Source organism: Lynx canadensis, chromosome A2, assembly GCF_007474595.2.
Source record: "Lynx canadensis isolate LIC74 chromosome A2, mLynCan4.pri.v2, whole genome shotgun sequence".
In the NCBI taxonomy this organism is placed as follows: domain Eukaryota; kingdom Metazoa; phylum Chordata; class Mammalia; order Carnivora; family Felidae; genus Lynx; species Lynx canadensis.
The window spans coordinates 26,677,066-26,701,217 of NC_044304.2; the positions used below are offsets into that span (position 1 = coordinate 26,677,066).

The 24,152-nt window shown below is 38.2% G+C and overlaps 1 protein-coding gene across 9 annotated transcripts in view; it reads right to left on the reverse strand.

The window, feature by feature from the left end:
- CFAP20DC (CFAP20 domain containing) overlaps positions 1-24,152 on the reverse strand; it is a 233,348-nt gene that overhangs the window by 203,090 nt on the left and 6,106 nt on the right. For all 9 annotated transcript variants that reach the window (XM_030307134.1, XM_030307130.1, XM_030307129.1 and 6 more), the window contains exon 4: positions 16,487-16,559. In XM_030307134.1, the coding sequence (XP_030162994.1) occupies positions 16,487-16,559 (73 nt within the window). The remainder of the gene's footprint in view (positions 1-16,486; positions 16,560-24,152) is intronic.

The following is a 24,152-nucleotide window of genomic DNA, read 5'->3' on the forward strand; positions in this document are numbered from 1 at the left end:
ATCTTATTAACGAGCATCTTAGGAAGAATTCAAATGAGAGAAATACAGGCTAATAATGAGGGGCAGAAGTCCTGAGAGGGAAGAAAGGCATCACAGATCAATTACTCCTGCTTACAATTATGACTTCAACTGGCTATGGCATTTATAAATGTTTCTCTAGTAGCCAACTCTGGAGTCTCTGACTCCCTCCCTGAAATCTCCATACCCTCAGGGCTAGGTCTTCTGAAATCATTTTTATACCAATGAGCACAACTGAACTGAACAGAAGTGAATGACTGACCCCAACTAACACAATCATATTCACTCTCTAGGTATTTTGAAATTGCCGGGTAGGACTGGAAACGAAGCAGAAACACAGAACAGCTGAGACGGAGGAGTGAGAGGGAGTACTTAAGGCTTTCTAATGCTGGCTTCCACACCCAGCTGCATCAGTGTCCTTGGGCTTCTGTGACACTCCAACATGCCTGCGTTTGATGCCCCTACTGTGCTTTAATTCACTGAAGCTGGTTTGGTTAACCGAAATAAGTCAAACGAATCTAGCCTCTCTCCGAAACTATGGAGCTCATGACCCTTTGACACATTGGACATACCTTGCTGATTCTGGTATTTTAACCTTTGTTAGTAGCCTGTGCCAGGGTGTTACCACAACGCTGGTGAGGAAACAAACAAACCCTTATGCCCATTTCTTTCTGTGTTGGAAAAGTTTTATGCACACATCCTCCTTACCATCTTTAAAATATCAGGTAAAACAGTTATTTCTGTTTGTTACTGAGAATATCAGTTAGGACTCTATGTCAAAAGTTAACAGAAAACCCAATTCAAGCTAGCTCACTTAATAAATGAAATTTATTAGCTCACATAATTGGAAACCACAGAAGTAGGACAGGCTTCAGGGGTGACTGACTTAACAGCTCAAAACAGTCATCAATGACCCAATTTCTTTCTCTTTCTCTCCTCTGCCACCTGAGTCAGCTTTATACTCATGGTCACATGACAGTTGCCAGATGCAAATGATGCTCCAGTCCAGCAACCTAAACAAGAGTCCTAAAGTTCACTCTGATTGGGCTAGAGTAGGTCAGACTCCCGCTCCTAAAAGAATAAATGTGGCTAAGTGGATGGAATGTACTAACTGACCTATCAATCAAACTCCACACCAGGGGCTGGCTATGTTGTCATCACTTTTACTAGAAATACAAAGACTGCCATTAGGCAGGGGGAGATATCCAAACAAAACACAGAAAATTTTAGGAAGAGAAAAATGTGGCAAAGTATGCTAGGCAGAGAGCCAACAACTGTCTACCACACTTGTTTCTTATATGTGTAACTGGAAAATAACTTAAAAATTCACTTCGTTTTGTAACCATTATAAATAATAACTGATTCAGGCAAGAATCATCATGCTAAACTAGTAAAGGAAACCTTGATGAGGACCAAGATATTTACACAATATCATGGTATATCCCCATAAATGACTTAATAATTTAAAGAGAAAAGTAGTAACTTAACCACGAGGAAACCTGGAAGACATCACTTTAACCAAGGGATCAAAGTTACCACCACCTAAAATGGAATGAACCAACATCATATGCCTCTTGGTAAAATGCACTGAGAAGGATACAACACCTCTTTCATAGTATTTCTAAAGTCAAAAATGTAGAACTTGAATCTAATAAGGAAAACATCAGAAAAACATGATGAAAGGGCATTCTACAAAATAAGTAGCCTGAACTTTTCAGAAAAGTCATTGATGTGAAAGACACAGAAGAGCTGAGGAACCATTCCAAACTGATGGAGACTGAAGACAAAGAAAACTAAATGAAATGTATAATCCTAGACTAAAAACATAATTGCTACAAAGGACAGTAGGTCTATACCATGAGTAATAATACTGCATCAATGCTGAATACCCTGATTTTGAAAATTATACTGTGGTTGTGTAAGTGAATGTCTTTGTTATTAGTAGGTACACACTCAAGTATTTAGTAAAGGAGTAGAAGGTCTGCAATTCACTCCCAGATAGTTTAGGGAAAATGTGTATGTACACACACACACACACACACACACACACGCGTGCGTATACACAGTGAAAGTAAAAGCAAATGTGGTAAAATGTTAATTGGTGAATTTGGATAAAAGTAGTTCTTTGTACTATGTTTGCAATTAATTATTTCAAAATAAAAGTTTAAAATATTTAAAAATTATTTTAAAGGTTTTTTTTTATGTTTATTTATTTTTGAAGGAAAGAGAGACAGACTGTGAGCGGGGGTGGGGTAGAGAGAGAGGGAGACAAGAGAATCCAAAATGGGCTATCAGCGCAGAGCCCGACGTGGGCCTCGAACTCACAAACCACGAGATCATGACCTGAGCCGAAGTCAGTCGTTCAACTGAATGAACCACCCAGGCGCCCCAAAATATTTAAAAATTATTTTCGACTGCATGTCCCTACAATTTTTCTCAAAGCATGAGGTACTATTGCTTTGCACTGTGTATCACTTAAGTTTCATAAGGTCAAAAGAGCTGACAGCAAATCATAATTTTCTTTTAACTTATTTATTAGAAACTCAGCTGGTAAAGGATGGTATGTCTTGGCCAAAACCTGTTGTTTCCTTTTCTTCTGGGCACAGAGCCAGATCCTACTTCCCAGCTTCCAATGCTGTTATGGGTGGTATAGGAGTTCTGGCCAGAGGAATGTGACCTCAAATATCTCCCCATGTGATTCTCTAAACTCTCTCTTCTGTACCTGCTATCCAGATACAGAAGATCCAGTAGAGGACTCCAAGGTCCTAGATGGAAGATGGAAGGAGTGTAGGTCCCTCAATGATTGTGTGTGATCAGAGCCCCTACCTGGCCTGAACTGAATTACAGCAAGAACAGAAAACAAACTAATGTGTTACATTACTGAGATTAGTGGGTTATCTGTTATAGCAGTTAGCCTACCTGACTAATAAAGTCACTTGAGTTATAAAATAGATTAACAGAAAGGCAATGCTCCAGGAAAATGCACTGAGGATATCATGTGCTTGCTTTCAGAATATACTTTAGAAGAGCAGTTCTCAAAGTGTGTTTAAGGGACTCTTGGTTCTCAAAGAGCAGTTTGGGGATCCCAGTCTCCAAGACCCTTTCAGGGGCTCTGTGATATCAAAACTATTTTTGGAACAATACTAAGACATTCTTTGTCCTTTTCATTCTCTTATGAGTACACAATGGAGTTTGCCAGAGGTGAAATGACATATTATCCCATAAGAGACTGAATACAGAATCAGGTATGAGAATACACCTGTCTTCTAGTTAGCCAGACATTAAAGAGATTTACCGAAGTGTAAAACAATGCCACTCTGTGTTCCTTTTCTTGTTTGCTTTAGAAAATACAGATATTCTATGTTGGTTATTCAGAGTTACTTATGCTAACATGTAATAGGGTTATTATTTCTAAATAATATATATCTTTCAAATTTACTTTTAATTTCTAATACAGTAAATACAGACAAATATAACCCACATAAATGAAAACTCTTTGGAGTCTTCAATAATTTTTAAGTGTGTAAAGGGGTCCTGTGACCAAAAAGTGTAAAAAAAAAAACAGTTTCACAACAAATAGTCACAACATTTTAAATAAAGTCACAACATTTTAAATAAAATAAATCCATATTGTTAAAATATAAAGGATGGTATAGTGATGGTCTCCCGTTGACCTTTATTAACTGAAAAGCATAGTGTCTAGGACACAGTAGGTGCTAAATAGATAATTGTTAAATTAGTACATTGTACAATGGTGAGGATATCCGTATTTAAGAGTGTTATGATAACTGGATGGGACAATACATATATGTGTTTGTGTATATTATCAGTGTTCACAACTACTTACTATCAGTCTTTTATGTAAGATGTTTATATATCCCCAACCCACTGACTTTAAGCTTGGCTGTATGACTTCAGTCGGCCAATGGATATAAATATAAGTAACATGTCCCACACATATCTGAGAAGCTTTAAATTCATTTGTGTGGTTTTGCTCAGACTCTTGCTCTTCTGTCCTTGCCTCATGAAGAGCATGTCCCACACAGGGGCTGTTTGTTCAGTGCAGGTTCTAGAATGAGAAGACACAGCCTAGATATGTAGTTGACCTAGAGCTAAAGCATAGCTACAGCTCACCTGCAGCTCTCAGGTCATGTGAGACAGAAATATATTTAAAAAACCTGTTGTAAGGCACCTTAGCAAACTTGGCAAATACAGTATGAAATGAGCCTAACATACTGTAGATGTTCAACCAACCTAACCAATCTACTCAGTGCTATTAATCAGCTAAAGAAGCACTAAAAAAAATGGTGCTTAGTCCTTGAGTGAGTGCACAAAGCAGAGCCTACCCTGATTAACTAAGACATTTTATACAGGATTCCACATACATGAAGTACATGACATAGGACAGGACATCAAAGTAGATCATCAAAGTAGATCTCACTCTAAGTGGCAACTGGGTTGCTCAGTCAGTTAAGCGCCTGACTCTTGGTTTTGGCTCAGGTCATGATCTCACAGTTCATGAGTTTGAGCCTTGTGTGGGGTCTGCGCTCACATCATGGAGCCTGCTTGGGATTTCTCTCTCCTTCTCTCTCTGCCCCTCCCCAGCTTGCTCTCTCTGTCTCAAAAAATAAACATATTTTTTTAAAAAAGTAGATCTCACTCCAATAAAAAATTCTGGCTACTATGTACCCCTCCCTAAATACCACCCACTAGAGGGGCTCAGGAATATCTGTAGAGCTCATGGGCAGCTAACTGAGAAAGAAAGAGGTTCTGAGGTAACTGAAAAATGTTTAGACTCAGAAGAGAGTACAAGTGGGTCTATCAGCCCATCTGCCTGCCCTGCCCATACCCTCTTCTCAGGATATCTGTTTTCTGAAGCTGCAACCAAAGACGGCTGGCTTAAGGCCAATGATTGGCCAATAACTGATCCTGATTATTCTTTCAGATCTATGCATTGTAAGATACACCTACTGAACCTGGTCAGACAGTGATGGGTATTGGAGTTGTAGGGTCACAGAGGGACTTACTGGTAGCCATATTTGCCCACATTCACAATGACAAACAGAGGAAGGTGGTCTGTGAGATGAAACAGAACAGAGAAGACTCACAGGATAAGAAATGAGAGAGTAGCTGAGAGAGAAAGAGAGAGGGAAAGAGAGAGAAATTAATGACAACCATCACCTCCTAAGAGGCCTGTATAAAGTTGTACATTTGGGTTCTTATAAGCTCTCCATGTTCTAATACTTATCCTTCTACCAGACATAATTTAAATTGATTAATGTCCTTAACAACCAAACAATCCTTAAAAGTAGGTTTGTTTTTTTTTTTTTTGAATTTTGCTAATCCTGACCCAAACACAGAATTAATTATTTCTGGTGGTTTTTAGAGGACAGGGATTGGGGAGGAACAGAAATCCAGATTACGGTAACAGAATTAACTTTCCACAATTGGTAGTCCAAAGTACTTGCACAAGTAACTTCACTCTCAAAGTGTCAAAAACCATGATTATAAAATCATACTACATCTTTCCCTTTTTCCAACTCAAGCACTAAAAAGCAGCAAAGATGTCAAGCAAAGATGCTAGAGAGTCAGGAGTTCTGGATTTAGTGTTGGCTTTGCCTCTAAGAAACTTTGTGTCTTGAAAAATGTCACATCCCTTTTCTGAGTCTCAGGGTTTTTTCTGTAAAACATAGGGGTTAGATATGATTTATAGATCCCCTACAATAATAGAGAACTTAACTTCTAAAATGTTTTAAAAGTTTATGCCAACACATCAATTTCTAAAATATAGTAAATGTGTACATTTTATTACAAATCACTATGTTTACGGTATAGCAGTAATCACATATGTTTTAAATAATTTATTTTCCAAGTGGTAAATCAATGGCACTTAACCTCAGAACAAAGCGGATGGTAATACCTATGTATAGCAAACAGAACAGCTGTACCTATTTACTGCTAACAAATGTAACCAACCTCCAACTATCCTGAGGATTTCATATCACTGTCATTGTTTCAATTATAATAGCTTTTAAAATATGAAAAAGATATAAAATGTAAGATCACTAATGTGTTCTAATAAAAAAGTGCTGACTACTTGGTTTTAATTAAAGTTCTCTTGGAGTTCTGTTATGGGCTTACAATCAGAATTTTTATCAAAAAGCCAAATGTGATGCTCCTTAGCTTTAATCCAGCCTTGAGAACATTTACTTACATATACTCCTACCCACATAACCATTTTGAGAAAACTCAAGGGTACTTATTTCTTCTTACATAAGTTCTCCTGACTCTCTTCATTCTTCAAAATAGTTACTATCCTGCCAGCAGAGGTGTAGCTAGAAGAAATGTACTTTATACTTGGCAGGGCAAATAAAAGGTTAAATTAAGGCTCAGTTAGTAGTTTTCCAGGCATTAAGGACTGAGAAGAGGAAAGCTGGACACTTTCTTAATCCCATTCACCTCCTTCTCACTCTAATTCTTATTTCTTTTTCTATCTTTTTCTAATCTAAGAACCACTTTGACAGTATATTAACACATTTCAGCATAATACAATATAAACTAGAATTACTGAGGACTCACCATGCACAGAGAATTCTTCTAAGTGCTGTGAGTGACCACAGTGATGAATAAGTTGTCCTTATCCTCAGAGTAATCATATACACAAGTATGGGGACACTGAGAATGGAGAGACTGACTGCAACCAGAGAACTCGGAGAGGATTCAGGGAGAATACATATTTGAGTTTGGCCTTCACCTAGGGTTTCAAAGGTGAAGAGACAGGATTAGGTTGGATGGAAACTTAAGCCAAAGGCATAAGAGCATGTTTGGTGTTCAGCAACCAGGGTGTCTACGGCAAGGGGAAGGGAGTGGAGCGAGTCATGGAGGGAGAGGAGCATCAGGTCAGACCCAAAAAGACCATGGGTGCCCAGTGACCACCAACTCTGTAGGGCCTTTGGATGAAGAAGCTTGGGCTATGGCAAATTTGATGGTCATGGATCTAGGCTGCCTATGACCAAAGGTTAAAACTTGAAGTTCAAATGTTGATCATTAAAAAAGTAAAAGCAAATGTTAGGAGTTCCCAGCAACAGAGGACTTTAATGTAGTTGCAATTTGCAATGTCAGCTTACTTTAACTATGCAGTACTACTCAATTTTAAAGAGAAGGTCGAACCACGTATCAGTGGATTTCAATCTTTTGAGGGAGAAATGGCATCCTCTGTTCGTATAAAACATATAAACATTATCAACCCAAAATGTATGTAAGATTGGAAAAAAGAGAGAATAGGACTTAGAAATTCAAAGTTCAGGGCTCCTGGCTGGCTCAGTCGGAGGAAGCATACAACTCTTGATCTCAGGTTCATGAGCTCGAGCCCCAGATGGGGGGTAGAGAATAAATACATAAAACTTAAAGAAAAAAAGAAAGAGGGGTACCTAGGTGGTTCAGTTGGTTAAGCATCTGACTCTTGATCTTGGCTCAGGTCATGATCTCACAGTTCGTGAGTTGAGCCCCACATCAGGCTCTGTGCTGACAGCACGGAGCCTGCCTGGAATTCCGTCTCTCCCTCTTTCTACCTCTCCCCCCAACCCCATGCATGCGTTCTGTATCTCTCAAAATAAATAAACTTAAAAAAAAAAAGAAAGAAATTCGAAGTTCAAAGATAGCTCCATTGGGATCCAAATACACTAGCCCCTGAAAATCTCATGGTCTAGTTAGGGTATGGAGTTGGTTGCAGAGATACATAAATAATAAGACCATTATGTGATAAACACTATAATAGATTTATGTATAAGTGCTATTGTAAGATACATTCATGATTTATTATACATATTTCATTCCATCAAAGTTATTTCTGTGAATCCAAATAAAGATGTTAAAGTATTTGTGCATCCAGGTAAGAAATTCTACAATTTATGGGGGGAAAATTACAAAAATCAGGAATTCTAGAGATACCAGCCCTCCCCATTGAAGGTTTCTCCTTGTATTTATTACTGGACGGCTTAATCAAAGCCAAATGACTTCATAAAGTTTCATGACATATTTTAATTGCTAACAAGGAATTTTGCTTCCACATTAAGAAGTTCTAGAATGCTCCATTAATAAAAATTCCTTAATTATTATAAGTTTTATAATAGGGACCATATAAGTCCCATAACATACATATTATATTGTATTTTGTAGATGTTTAAGATGATTTTATTTTGAATAACTGAAATTACTAAGTGCCAGACTAAAAATAAAAAGCAGTGATAGGGAAGGAGAAACAAACTAGATGAATTATTTCTCCTGACAATAAAAAGTAAGCTATGTATCAATGACATTGAAGAAATTGATCTTTCCAACTCTGCCATATCAAAGAAGGAAGAGCATCTGGAAGATATGTGATTTGCTATGAGTAGTCTTTAATCATCCCTGCTAGTGAAGGAGAACACAGGCACTGGTAAATAGCAAAGGCCTAAATCTTATACCTTAAGTGCTGGAAATTTATATGCTTTGTTTTTCCCAGGGCCTGTTTCTTCGCAGACGAACCTTCTTCTCTATCTGTGATTCCACGCTTGGCCCGGTCACCTGTAAGTCCCTTCAAACCAACACTCTGAAGCCGGGAGTTCCTACAGTTGTCTTCTAAGTAAATTGCTAACACCCATACTCAATGGATGGGAGTCACGTCTTTTCATGTTTATGCTGATCACTTTCTTCCAGATAGAGAACTGGCATGAGTCACTAGTCAAGCAGACTTTGATCAAAGAAAAGCTACTTTTCCATTTCTCTTCAGGGATGAGTACCATGAAGATTTCACAGGGAAAACAGACATGCCCAACTTGTCTCAAAATGTTTTAGAAGGACAATCTAAAAATTAAATATCCCTGCACTCTTATTTAGAGACATAAAAAATTGTAAATTATGCAGTTACCGTTTGACATTATCCAACTCAATCCTCATAATTACTCAATAAATAGGTATAAATATCATCCCCATTGTACAGATGAGGCTGTGACACACAGAGGACTCAGCAACTTGCCCAGGGTCTTCAAGCTAACACACGGCAAAGCCAGTGACTCCCAAACCTGCAAGACAACTCATGACAGGACTCTGACTTATGCCCTGATGGTGTTTGGGGCAATAATTTATCTGCACAGTGCTTTAACAAATGCATGGCCTCTTATTATGATTTTACAGAGTAAGGACACTTCCAAATATTTCCATACATGCAATTTTTCCTTTGCTAGTATTGTGTTTTAGCTTTCAGCATATATCTAGGTTAGCTAAAGAGTACTGCCAAGATAATCTAGAGAAGTAAAATGAACTGAACTAAGAACCAGAAAGAAAAGATTTCTCAAAAGACATTTAAGAGATAAAGAATAGAGTATCTGATTTATACACCTACCACGTGTTACCTAAAACTTCTACACAAAACCTATTTTAAAGCATGCAAATTTAACATATTATGAAAGTCAGTATGCAAAACATCTTAAAGTGCTCTCTTTACGGATGCATGTAACAAAATATACTGATTATGCAAGCACATTTAATTGGACATAATTAAAATAATGAGATTTAAATACTGATGATTTTAAAAAGAAAAAAATAGAAGTCAGAATTAGCCATGAGATACATTCAAAATGTTAATCAAACTCGCAATGTCATGACCACTTTAGTACACCATATTTCTAGTTTAAAAAAGAGCAACTCCTGGCCATTTTTGCCTGGTTCTAAACACACAGTTTAGACATGTATTCACTAAGTGATATAAAGGATTTTATTGGATAATACAATACTTGGTCCTTGGATAACATCATTTTTACAAATAACTTAAAAGCTACACAGCAACCACTATTTTCTTTAAAGGAAGGTGCCAAAATGACCAAAAACATAAAGTAAATTTTCCATGAGAAGAGTTGTGCTTGGTTAAATGGACACAATCTCAAAAGCTCTCACCAATGTCATTCTGATGTAAAGACATGAAATTTAGCTGTTCTTTCGACTCTGGTGGCTTTAAAGTGTCTGAAGAAGACTAATAACGTGTGAAAAGAACAGGTCTGCAGCTGTGAAGCCATATTCCTTTTACTTGGTATACAGTTTCAAAGGAGTCTACTGTCTCCAATGCTCCTGAAGAAGAGGCATTAGGAGCAAAATTCAATAGAGTCGAAGGACCTGAAACTTCTATCAAACTTCTTTTCTGACCTCTTTGTCTGGCTCACTAGCAACAAAATAGGAAAGGTGATGTAGGGGAAACTTTCATAAAATTACCTTAAGGCTAAAGCTTTGTTTTGTAGGATGGGTATGTTTCAGTTTTCCATTTTTACAGAAATGGAAAGCTTTAAGATCCACATGGACCTAAACCTCCTAAAATTTCTTAGAAAAAGCCCCAAAATCTCCGATTAACTCTGACAATTACAATAAAATTAAGAAGTTTACATTACCATACACTGAAGAGCAAACTGAGATGGAATTTAAGAGCCTGACCCAAAGGCATATAACTAGGGGATAGAGCAAAAAGATAAAAGAAGAATTCTGGAATGAGCATCACAAATCCTAGATCAAATTCTAGGTTAAAATCATTAAATTCTATTCAGATAGAGTTTCAAATTCAGAATATTGCAATGTGGAGATCACAACAAATCAGTTCAAATTTGAAAGGACTAGGGGCCCTTTCAGAAGTCTCTCTTTTTTAAGAATTTACCTTGTGAGATTCCACATGAAAGTAGTACTCCAAATAGCCAAAGGCTCAACATGTGAACCCTTCTGGCAATATTTCCCAGGACCTATACAGGCTAAGCATCCCAGCCTCCAAAGAGCACATGATACCCACCACCAGCTTCATAGTGTTTTCATCCCACATCCTGAAAAAGCCCTGGTTGAGATGAGTGAAAATGAGAAAAATAATGTCAGTTCACTAGAGGCATTAACAATATAAAATGTCTCTCAGAATTCATCGAGATAATGACAAAATCAGGAGAAAGGAATTAATGCATCTCAACACTATTCAGTATAATGAATGCAATTCCTGTCAAAAAATGTAATATTCCAAAATCATTTAGTGTGATTGGCAGCATCAAATATAGCAAAATGGATTTCTATTTCAAGATGCAGTTGGTTCTCTTCCAAGAGCTCAGGTTCATAGTGTTCCTCCAGCATACCAGATGTCTGCCCCCAGGTTCTGAAACACCTAACAACCCACACAGGGGAACCACTGGCTTCCCACTGCCATGTACGGAAGATCACAAAAGGAAAGAATTCTTAAAAATCTGCTGTTTATTAAATCATTTAACTTCAGGTCAAATAGTGAGCTAGAGATGCACTAAAATACTTTGGAAATGAAAACCGCAACTAATGCTAAGAAATATGCAAGTCAAAATGAAGAGTTTATTTTTAAAAAGGGAGGGAATTTTATTTTGTGGGTTGACACCAAGAGAGAAGAGAGAATTCTGTTATTTTATTGCTAAATACACTATGCGTTAGTACAGTAAACACTCCCTTTGCTCTATACCCAAAATGTAATATGCTTAGATAACTCTGGTCAGGTTATGCAGCTCTGAAGAAACAGGATCCTCTCAGAACAGCAGACTTTTCCTTCCCCAAACTCTAATGCTAACACTGTATTACGGGAAGCCCCTAAAGAAGGTGTAGAAGTCTTACCCCTTTCGTCTCATATAGGATTCAAATAAAATATCCCTACTACATATGTATGCATGTATAGTTAGATAGAAAAATAATGGTATTTTCAAGTATGGCAGCATGGCATAGTGGTGCAGGGCACATATTTAAACACATTCCACATTTAAACTCCAAGTGTGAATTCTAGCTCTAAGAGTTAGTAGGTCTATGACCTATGGCAAATTCATGAACCATCCTGGACTTACTTCACTTTCCTCAAAACACAGGCAATAACAGAGGCTCGTTCTGAGGATTCTTTCAGCTAAAACAAAGTGTTTGGACAATGTCTGGTATATAGCAAGTACTTAATAAATGTAAGCCATTATTATTTTATGTTAATTTTCTCATTTAATTCTTATGACACACCAGTGTAGTAGGTATTATTACTCTCATCCCATGGGTGAGGAGAGTTAAGTAATTTGCCCAAAGTCACACAGAGATAAAACAGGACTGGATCTGTCCAGGTCCAAGCCTACGCTCTTACTTCTACCTAATACATCACATGTTACCTACAGGTCTCGCTGTTATGTCATCATAACATTTATCAAGGTGTATTTCAATTGCCTTTTAACTGATCTCTCGCCCTCAGAATAAACGCTGTGAGGACAGAGACTGGGTCCTGTTCATTCATTTCAATCCATTTGTCCCCAGTGCCCACTCATCCACCTTTCAGAGCTTTTGTGCCAGGCATTGTTAGGTCCTGGCATATCCTGATGAGTAGAACACACAGGGTCCCTGTCCTCATGGAACTCAAAATCTACCCCAAAAGACAGATAATCAAGTAAGTACAGAATTACAAACTGGTATAGTTATAAAGAAGGAAAAGAATGGGGTGCCAGAAAAGAGCAGAAAAGATGAAATTCATTTAGTGGGGTGAAATCCAAGAAGACCTTTCTGAAGAAGGGGCGCATAAATTGAGATGAGAAGACTGACAAGGAGTCAGCAAGGCGAAGAAATGGGGATAAGAACCACTTGTGTGTAGAAGCCTAAGAAAAGACTTCATCTGGCAAAGCCAGTATGGCTGGAAATGAGCCAGTTTGGTGGACAAATGTGAGCGCAGGGCAGACAGGGACGAGATGAGAAGGGAAAGGTGAGAGACCAGAGCACACAGGACTATCAAGAACTTGAGAGTTGATTCTCAGTACAATGGGAATTCCGCGTGGTTTTTAGAAAGTACACTCTATTTTTTTTTTCAATATATGAAATTTATTGTCAAATTGGTTTCCATACAACACCCAGTGCTCATCCCAAAAGTAGAAAGCACACTCTAGCTGCAATGTGGAGATTAAAATGAAAAAAGACAGGAGAAGAATCTGGTATATCCACTGGAATGCTCAACAGCAGATGAGGGGTGGCGTGATGGCAGTTTGGGACTAGGAGGGTAGAAGCGAGAGTTGGAAAGTGTACAGGTTTGATGTATACCGCCCCCCCCCTCCAAACCCCACCACTCCATGCAAAACACACTGCATGACAGGAATAGGAATTCGGTGACGTGTGGACTGACTGAATGAGTGGTTCCTCAAGCAGAGCCGCTGCTGGTTCTAAGGCATCCACTATCCCACAGATGCGTGACCTCCCCCTGAGCAGTACAATCATCTAGTGGACGTGAGAGACATGGGAAGATGCGGAAGAAATGATGATTGCATTCATAATCCAGCTGGCAAGACTCCACTTACAAAAACCTCTTGATGTGTAAACGTGTCTTTGTGAAACAAAATGCCTCTCCCATTCTGACAACGGAAAATTTCAGAAGCCAGATATCTTTCTGCTATATGGCTTTCCAAGCTTGTTAGAGAAATGTATTATTTAAAATAGCCTGGAGCTATGCTGCTAGAAACACCGTAAAACACAAAGGGCGCTGAAAAAAGTCCTTTCATTTAAGAAAAAAAAATGCTGTAGTTACAAAGACAATCTCAACTCGTTATTCTACCTTCTTTCTTGTAAAAATATGGTCTCTGTCATTACTTCCTAAAATGGCAAAATATTTTGATTACCTATTAGCAACAAATTCAAATGCAGAGTTAATACATTTCCTTATAATCTGATAAATTCACAAGGTCAGGACACAGAATGTCTTCCCCATATTATTTGATAATTTTGACCTTTGTCCATAAGACATTTATTTTGCTAAAACTATAACTAAAGCCATTTGAAGGGCGCCTGGGTGACTCAGTCAGTTAAATGTTGGCTCAGGACATGATCTCACAGTTCGTGAGTTCAAGCCCCACATCAGGCTCTCTGCTATCAGTGCAGAGCCTGCTTCAGATCCTCTACCTGCCTCTCTCTGTGCCCCTCTTCCATGCGCACGCATGCATGCATGCTTTTCTCTCAAAAATAAACTTAAAAAAAAACAAAAAACAAAAAACTAAAGCCATTTGAAAAATCCAAATACTTGTTTGTCCATGTGGGTATGAGAACAAAACAATCTATGACTACAGTCAAATGAACTCAAAGTCTAATAATTAATTCCACCAAATGTTTCCCTATCCTTACATAAGCCAAGAGCATTCATTAATAATAGGGTAACAGAGGCGCCAGGGTGGCTCAGTCAGTTGGGTGTCTGACTTCGGCTCGTGTAATTCATGGTTCGTGAGTTTGAGCCCCGTGTCGGGTCCTGTGCTGACAGCTCAGAGCCTGGAACCTACTTCACTATCTGCCCCACCCCACCTGTGCTCTCTCTGGATCTCAAAAATAAACATTAAAAAATTTTGGAAAAAAAAAATAACAGGGTAACAAAGTGATAGGCTATTCACAGCAGCTGCTCTCTTGCTGTGACTTAAGTTAAACCTGACATACTTGTCAATTTCTCAATAATTGAAGCTTTAGTTATTATCAACTTAGTTAAAACAGTGTATTGCCTAGGCCTAAAACAGAATATTGCCTAGGCTAGGGTGATAAGCTCAAGTATTTGAGGACACAAATAAAGCTTAATTTTGCATAGAAAAAGAATGCTCATCAGCAGAAGATTCTGCTCCAAGGTCAAGCCAAGAGTCTTACACAGCTTTGATCAGAAGACCAACCACCAGTGCCTCCACTGCTGCTTCCTAAGAATCTAAAAGCACCGGTGGTAGAGATCAGAAGAAAAAAAGGCACTGCACTGGATTTCTATATAAGAAACTTAATAAGCTTAAAAATAAAATATAGTTTGCCTCCTTCCATTTGGTAGGAAACCACTTTCCCTTACACTGGAAATAAAGCTTTATATGGTACTCTGTACCTTTAGAATGCCTTTAGAGAGTCTTGAAAATGCTTTTTCTGCAGAACCAGGGAAAGATACATAAGAGCATCAAATAAATTTTTGGTCCTGTTACTATAAGAACTATTTTAAAGAATTATGGTAATCATGGCAGAGGACAATAGAAAATCTTAGATATTTACTGAGGTTTAAAGTTGAATAAAACGAAGGCAAAAAATTGTTCCATCTGTCCTTTGTCTTTCAAGAAAACAAGACTGTCTATTATTACCTAAAATTCATATTTTTCCAACATATGCACAAATCACTAATAATGTACTTCGCATAAACAAAGAGAAAAGAATAACCTGAAATTTATGTTATTCTCATTTTATTAAGAAAGCTCTTCTTTCCTCTGCGCTTGCACCAATATAACTAGTACAGAATTACCTTCATTAGTAGGAAAAGTTATTTATTCCAGCAGGTAAAATAAAAGACTAAACTTAGGTACTGGACAGCTATTAATTACAAAGAGAAATGAGAAAATACCATACCTTAAGTCTAAAGTTTTAACAAATGTGCAAATTTGTTAGTGAAATTGTAAGGAATATTCCATGCTATATGAGTACATAAATCAATGCATTATTTCCATTCTCACAATCATCTCAGACCACAGACAGCTCAAGTGAATTAAAGTTGTATATTCTCATTTTTCCTAAAACAATCTGTTCATAGCAAGGCTATTTAAAACAAATATATTCCAGAGCACGGGTAGCTCAGTCGGTTAAACACCTGACTCTTGATTTTGGATCAGGTCATGATCTCACGGTTCCTGAGATCAAGCCCCATGTTGGGCACTGCACTGACAGCATGGAACCTGCTTGGGACTCCCTCCCCAGCTCTCTATCTCTCTCTCTTTCTCTCAAAAATAAACAAAACATTTTTTAAAAATAATAAAATAAAATATATTCCAAGCCATTCATATAGCAACACTGAGGGCCAATATTTCTAGACTAAATAACTACTTTTTTTTTAAGTTTATGTATTTATTTTGAGAGAGAGACAGAGAGCACATGTGTGCACATGCAGGAGGGGCAGAGAGAGAAGGGGAGAGAGAGAGAGAATCCCAAGCAGGGTCCGAACTATCAGTGCAGAGCCCAACGTGGGGCTCAAACTCACAAACCATGAGATCATGACCTAAGCCAAAATCAAGAGTCAAGATCAAGATGCTCAACTGCTTGAGCCACATTAAGTAAATAACTTTAAAATGAGGTATTTCAATCCATTGTAATCCAAACATAGTTTTCAATAGCATAGAGTACAAAGTTATCCCTCATTTGAACCAAAAGTTCAAACTTATAAATTATTTTTTTCTTCATGTTAGAGGTTGTTTATTGTCAAATCCATAGTCCTTTGATATTTTCTTAAACAGATGAAATTTGCTTTTTTCCCCTTGGGAAATGACAGACTATAGAGATAGCTGAGAAATACGATTAAATTAGTTTAATTACTTCATGTCGGCTTGGTAAGTCACTGCTCTTTAATGCAAAAACTGCCACTTGTAATTAATGACTGTCCATACTGGTTCAATTGATCAAATGTCTAATACACATAAAACATTGAAAGAAGTTCTGTATATCTTACAGCAATTCAGTGGAGAAGTCTTGTCCCAAGGGTATGTAAATCTGAAGTACAAGAAACCTCTGGATCAGTCCAACTAGAATGAGAGAGGAAAAATATACATTAATATGTCCCAACCATTTATATGTGCATATAAACACACACAACCACACACATTCAACAATCTGAAGCTTTTAACGTTTCAGTAATACAGACCTGTAATAACACTACCCAGGAGTTACAGCCTCATTATAAAAGCAAAAAAGTTGATGAAAATCAAACGAAACTCTAACAACAAATGTTGCCTTTTAAAGTCCCATCTGTAGGGTGAAATTTTTATGAAAAATTAAAAAATAGTAATTTTTTATTTACTATTTTTATTAAGTTGCAAGAGAATGTACACAGAGGACTGCATTCAACAGAAACATATAAAATTAAACTACAGATTCCCATCAAGGCAGCCATAAAAGCGTGTGGCAATTATTTTTATCCACTGACAGTTTTAACTGTACTAAACAACTTAATAAAAAACAATAGATCAAGAAAAACAATTCTAATTATGACAAGTACAACTGAAGGTTTGATGAGCCATATCTAGTTCATATGGTTTTAAATGTGTCTACAGTGAGATGGATGGAGGAATGTAGTTTCATTTATAATACCTTTTGTTAATTTAACATACTTTTAATTAATTCAAAGCTCACAAACTGCAAACTGCTTTTATTCTCCATCACCAGCTTCATCTGAATTAAAAATATATGAAGAAAAGCCAACCCCTACGGCACTTTTGACAGCTGAAGTGTACAACTGTTTGAAAAACCAATTGATTTTATATTACCTCTTCAGACCTACTCACTTAATTCCTTTTCTCTTAGGTTTTGAACCTTTGCTTGATCTCTCAATTACGACGCTCCTAATGGATGTTTTAGAATCACTTCCTCCTAAAACATCCCTTTTAGGAACTTTTTTCCTCATGTGGGACTTCGTTAGGAAATGGAAATGTTTTCACTTATCTGTGAACCTGTCCTACAAATCTAATAGTATAGGGCAATGCTTGAAGAGACAACTGGTCTAAGATGCACATTATTTTCTATTTATTCTGACTTAGGAGGCTTAACAAATGTAAGTATTTTAAAGTAACAATACATGCTTGGATAGTCTATATATACCTTCTTGTTTAGAAATTCCTTCAGTGAACTGTTTTGCAACATTCCTGAACAACTTAGAGTTTCTACATTTTCCCTGAAATTTAGTTTCTAAAAAACAAACATATTAGGTCAAGTCTGCTTACTACTTTTTAAATCAGACATTCAAGGATAACTTTTACTTATAATGTCAAGCTTATAAACTGCTCCAGAGAGCCATCCATAGACTAGCAATACAATGGCATTAGGGAGTAACAGGCTCTGACCTTTGAAAATTCTCTAGGAACAGGATTTTACTAAATTTATGGAAAAAGTCAGCGAGGCAACCTGAGTTCTGGACTACAAAACCAATGTGAGACACCAAAAACGAGGCCAACTTGAATAAACCATCATTAATTAATCTCTCTCTTGCATCTTCCACTGATTTTTCTATTGCACAACGGCCTCTGTATGTAGAGCTGAGAGAGCACCTGGATAAATGAAATCAGTCTTCACAAAGGTCCCTAAGTTGTGTCCCACATCTCACTGAATCAGCACTGTTCTCTTCAAACACAAGGAGCTCCACATATAGGGCATTTTCCTATGAACATTTTTAGATCTGAAAGACACTTGCTCTTAAAAAAAGAAAGCTTTGTAATTCTACTTTCTCACATATAGAAGCCCTAGTTTCCAAAAGGCTTCACTTCTAAGATTAAAAGAAGTATGACAACACCATATGGTGATGATCTGACAAAGTAAAAAGTACTTTAATAACATTTGACATACACTGATCCTGTGTGTCAGAAATGCTAAATAAACTCCCTAGTAATTTTTTTTTCCAGTGGCCTAGTAAATTTAAACTGACTCTTCATGTCTACCTTATATTGAAAATCACTCTAACTAATGCTGAATGTGAACTACTAGTAGTCCAAAAATGCCCGAGTATATAAAAATTCATAAAAATCTAGTTTTTTACTGAAATACACAGGTTTCTGCAGTTTTCTAATCTGTTTTCTGCTGAAATTAATTACCTCTATTTTTAAGGGCTCAGGTCCTTTTTTCCTTTGAATATTTTCAAATGCATTTAACTGGTAAAACACCATTCATTTTTTAAATTTTTTTTAATGTTTATTTATTTTCGACAGAGAGACAGAGAGAGAGAGAGAGAGAGAGAGAGCAAGAGCATGAGCGGGGGAGGGGCAGAGAGAGAAGGAGACACAGAATCAGAAGCAGGCTCCAGGCCCCGAGCCATCAGCATACAGCCCAATGCAGGGCTTGAACTCACAGACTGCGAGATCACGACCTAAGCCGAAGTTGGATGCTCAACCAACTGAGCCACCCAGGTGCCCCAGTACACCATTCGTTTTTTAAGCAGTGGGTTTTATAGCTGTTCCCTCACAGCCAGTAACAGTTAGATGCCGAACACATACTTCACGAGTGTTTGTTTTACCGTCCAAGAGTTTGGGACTAGAACACCGCAAGGTAATCCTTTCCATATGTCCTGCTAAGTCACAGCTGAAGCTATTTCCTGGTTCCCAGCGTAGTCCCAGCACAAACAGCCTGCTAAAGTCCACTCTTCTACTTCAACCCAGAAGATGGTAAACGGCTATGCCTCTGTTACTGGGCATTCCATATTCCTCGGGCAAATCAGAAAACCTTTCTGGGCTCTTTCACTTTCGTGTGTAAAACTGGGTTAATAAATTAGATCTGTACCTCACAGGATTATCTGTATGGATTAAATTAGATCTATCATTCAATAAAGATTTATTAAGCATCTACTACATGCCAGACTCGATGTGGACATTTTTGTAGTGACTAAGACAGCCACGGTCTCTGCTCTCTTGGAACTTCTATTCTAGTTCCAGGAAGAAGATCAGGGTGCAATGAAAGCATATAATCCTGGGTCGTTGGAGGAAAGAGGATGATGAGTGAAGGTTCTCTGGCAGAAATAACATTGGAATTCAGCTGAAAAGAATAAGCAGGGGTTGAGTGGGCAAGGCAGATGAAGGAACACATATTACAGGGAGAGGGAATACTCCATCATGTGATGAAAGAAACCATGGTATAATGGATGGATTGAAAGACCTAAAGGGCTGGTAGGAGAGTCAGAAAGGGAAAAGAAGCAGAAGGTAATTCTGGCAAATAGCTAGGATCTCAATCTTTCAGGACCATGAAGGCCATCCAAAGGATACAGGTCATCCCAAAATCAATGGGAAGCCACTCATCCATTCATTAATTTATCCCACACAGATTTATTGAATGTCTACTATGTGTTGGGCACTATTGTAGGTGAACAAAACACACTGAATTTCTGTGCTGGGGGTGTTTGCTTTTTGGCAATGGTGAGAAAAACAATTGGTAAAAAAAAACAACCTTAAGAAACAAACAGCATGTTAAATGGTGAAAGTACTATGGGAAAAAGTAGAGAAAGGTAAAAGGGATCAACAGTGTGTGGAAGGGATATAAATTACAGGGCAGATGGGTCTCTCACTGGGATGACTTTTTTTTTTAAATGTTTTTTTTTTTTTTGAGAGAGAGAGAGAGAGCGCACGCGCGCACACGTACACGTGCACATGAATGGGGGAGGGGCACACAGAGAGAGGGAGACACAGAATCTGAAGCAGGCTCCAGGCTCTGAGCTGTCAGCAAAGAGCCCAATGTGGGGCTTGGACTCAAATGGTGAGATCATGACCTGAGCCCAAGTTGGATGCTTAACTGACTGAGCCCCCCCAGGAGCTTGGAGAAGATGACGTTTTAATAAAGGCCTAAAGGAGGGGAAAGGGTGAGCCATGCAGCTATTTGGCAAAAGAAAGCTCTAGGCAGAGGATTACCAGCTTATGCATAGGTGCTAAGGTGACAGGGCAGCAGGCTATGTCTGAAAACAGCAGGGAGACCTGTATGGTTGCAGCAGAATTAACAACAGAAAGAGTAATTGGAGGTAAGGTCAGAGAGCTAAGAGGGCACCAAATACTGCAAGGTCCTACAATCTTCGGTTTTTAACCAAGAGAGATGGGGCATTTTCAGGAAAGGAGAGCCTTATAGTTCAAAGTACTGCTCTAGCTGTGAAATTGACAACAAACTGTAGGGAGGAAAGTAAAAAAATACAGGGAGACCAATGAGAAGACAGCTGCATGAGACATTTCAAGCATGAAGTAACGGTAGCATTGGCGGGGACAAGAAGTAGTAGACTCTAAAACTAAGTTAAAGATAGAACCAACAAGATCTTCCTGATGGAAGGAATGAAGAAAAGAAAAATTGGACTGACATAAGTTTTTTTGAGCCACTGAAAAGACAAGTTGCTAACAACTGAGATGTGGCTGTCTACAGCAGTACGAGTAATTTCTAGGGTTAAGCAGTCCAAGTAGAAATGTCATACTAGCAACTGAAACTACAAGTCTGGAGTTTGAGAGGGAAGTCTGATTTGGAAATAAACGTAAGCTGGAGTAAGACAGAGATGGCATTTAAAACCATGAGACTAGCACCGATAACCAAGGGAGGAAATGCAGAAAGAGGGTAAAGGGTCAGGTCCACAGGCACTGCAACATTAAGCTGGGTTGAGGAGAAGAGGAAGAACCATGAAAGGAAACTAAAAAGGAAGACGAGTGAAGTAGAAAGGGAACTAGGAGGATGGGCATCCTGGAAGACGAGTGAAGAAAAGGGTGTCAACTTTATCAAATGCTGTTGATATGTTAAGCAAGATGAGGGCTGAGAATGAGCCACTGGATTCAGGAATAGAGAGATCACTAGTGACCTTGACAAGAGCATTCTCAGTAGAGTGGTGAGGTCAAGGCCACTGAAGGGTTTTAAACAGAGCAAGTCATAATGACATTTATTTTAGAAAGAATACCAAAATGGGAGTTGGGGGGAGGCCTGGGGGAAACCTCATAAAGATGACCTCATCCTCCAGAGCAGCTGAAACTCAGATAAACACAAGGCTTCAGGGATGCTGATCCCAAAAGACACACCATTGGATCCAGATGCCACTGGCAAAGAAAACAGTAATTTCAAACAAAAGCCTTAAACAGAAAGTCCTGGGACAGACCATCCAAATGATAAGTCCTGGGACAGACCATCCACATGTCCGCATGTGACAGAGCTGCTTCTCATGGGGCAGCTCCATAGCGTGATCCAGGATGAAGAGTAGCATGGAATTATTTATTTAGTTAATCATTTACTTAAGTCTGGTTAGGAAGGTGAACTGGCTATAATCAGAAATTATCACCCAAATTGTTACAGTTTCTTAATGTGGACTATTTAACAAACTTAACAAGCACCAACTATATATGATATGCTAAGTCAGGCGTACGAAGAGATGGTGCAAGATTCGTGCACTGGAGAAGTGTATAATCTGATCATTAATATCACATTTTCCTTTATTTGATAAGATGTTAAGTAAAAAACAAGCAAAATTCTGGCATTCAGAGATGCTCAAATATAATTCAGAAATATCATTACTTAAAATGAAAAGTTAGGGGCGTCTGGGTGGCTCGGTCAGTTAAGAGTCCGACTCTTGATTTTGGCTCAGGTTATGATCTTATGGTCATGAGATTGAGTCCCACTTTGGGCTCCGCATTGGGCGTGGAGCTTAAGACTCTCTCTCTCCCTCTTCCTCTGCCCCTCCTCTGCTACCACTCCCTCACATGTGCTGTCTCTCAAAAAAATGAAAATAATGAAAAGTTAAACATACTTACTTTCGTCATTAAACTTTTTTCCTAAGTACCTAATATAGTAGGAAATACATATGGGGTACATAATGTCAAGTTTGCATAAATAAAGTGGATGTTTACTCTTAAAATAGGAGTGTTTAATGGTAACTGAATTAAATTTAGAAATGTTAATTGAAAGCTAATTCTCCATTCAAGACACACCATTTAAGTTTAACAACAGCTTCACTTAGAAGGTCATTTTATACTAGTAAAAATAGCTATAAAGTTCCGTTATCAAAAATTACAAATAATTAATCTTAAAGGCATTAGTACAAGGCAGACTCTGTAAACTGTTCCATTTGTTATAGTACCACACATGCTACAGAAGAGCCAGAGTAATTTTTAATTGCAGGGCATTGTACAAGAAATACATTAAAAGAGTCTTGTTTCTTCCAATTAAAACTATCATTTTTCCTTTTAAAAAGCAATTATAACACGTTAAATTTGTTTTATTTCTAAAAAAAAAAAACTTACATAAATGTAGGTAAAGGGAGCTTGTCTTTAGTCACTGAGCCTCTGGTAGAGGAGAAATCTTTCTCAGATCCAACTGAGAAAGGTTACCAGAAGTGATTTGATTTTATTGATAACATGATTATGTGCATAGATGCTAAGGGCATTACACAGAAGTATAGGCCAACAAGAGACCTTGGTTTAGAACAAAGTCATGTTCCTGCAAGTCAGATATATCCATCTCACAAAGTCAATATCCTTAAAAAAGAGATGGACCATGTCTCCTGTAGTAAAAATAACCTACAGTTTCAGGCATATTTCTCTGGCTCACCTTACTTAGTTCACCTCATTTATAAGCATATACATTTTTGAGGAAATAATTAAAAAAAAAAACTCTACTGTTTAAAAAAAAACAGGGGGGCGCCTGGGTGGCGCAGTCGGTTAGGCGTCCGACCTCGGCCAGGTCACGATCTCGCGGTCCGTGAGTTCGAGCCCCGCGTCGGGCTCTGGGCTGATGGCTCGGAGCCTGGAGCCTGTTTCCGATTCTGTGTCTCCCTCTCTCTCTGCCCCTCCCCCGTTCATGCTCTGTCTCTCTCTGTCCCAAAAATAAATAAAAACGTTGAAAAAAAAATTTTTTTTTAATTATGATTTCCTCATAGTTCCTGGTTTTTTTTAATTTTTTTTTCAACGTTTTTATTTATTTTTGGGACAGAGAGAGACAGAGCATGAACGGGGGAGGGGCAGAGAGAGAGGGAGACACAGAATCGGAAACAGGCTCCAGGCTCCGAGCCATCAGCCCAGAGCCCGACGCGGGGCTCGAACTCACGGACCGCGAGATCGTGACCTGGCCGAGGTCGGACGCCTAACCGACTGCGCCACCCAGGCGCCCCAGGAAATCATAATTTTAAAATGGTAGCAAATTAATTAAAATTATTTCAAAAAGATTATCCCTTCTCTTTCAGGTTCTGTTTCTTATTTTAGAAAGAAACACTGGCAAACCATTTTAAAATTAATCACCTTCCATCTATAATTTCTATGATTTGGTTTATGTGTTAGAAATCTAAAATATACTTGCAGTAGCTTGAAGTGGTAGCTAAAGCAGAGCCTGTGAAAGTTTGCGAAGCTAAATCAAAAGGAGAAAATCCAGTACCAAGAACAGATCTTCTCATAACTTTTTTTTTTTTTTTTTTTTGAGAGAGAGAGTGCAAGTAGGGGAGAAGGGAAGAGGGAGAGAAGAAAGAATCATAAGCAGGCTCCATGCTCAGCGTGGAGCCAGACAGGGGCACTTGATCCCATGACCCTGGGATTAAGACCTAAGCCAAAATCAACAGCTGGACATTCAACTGACTGGGCCATCCAAGTGCCCCTCAATCAATGTTCTTAATTGATAAAGGAACAGATAAGTAAATG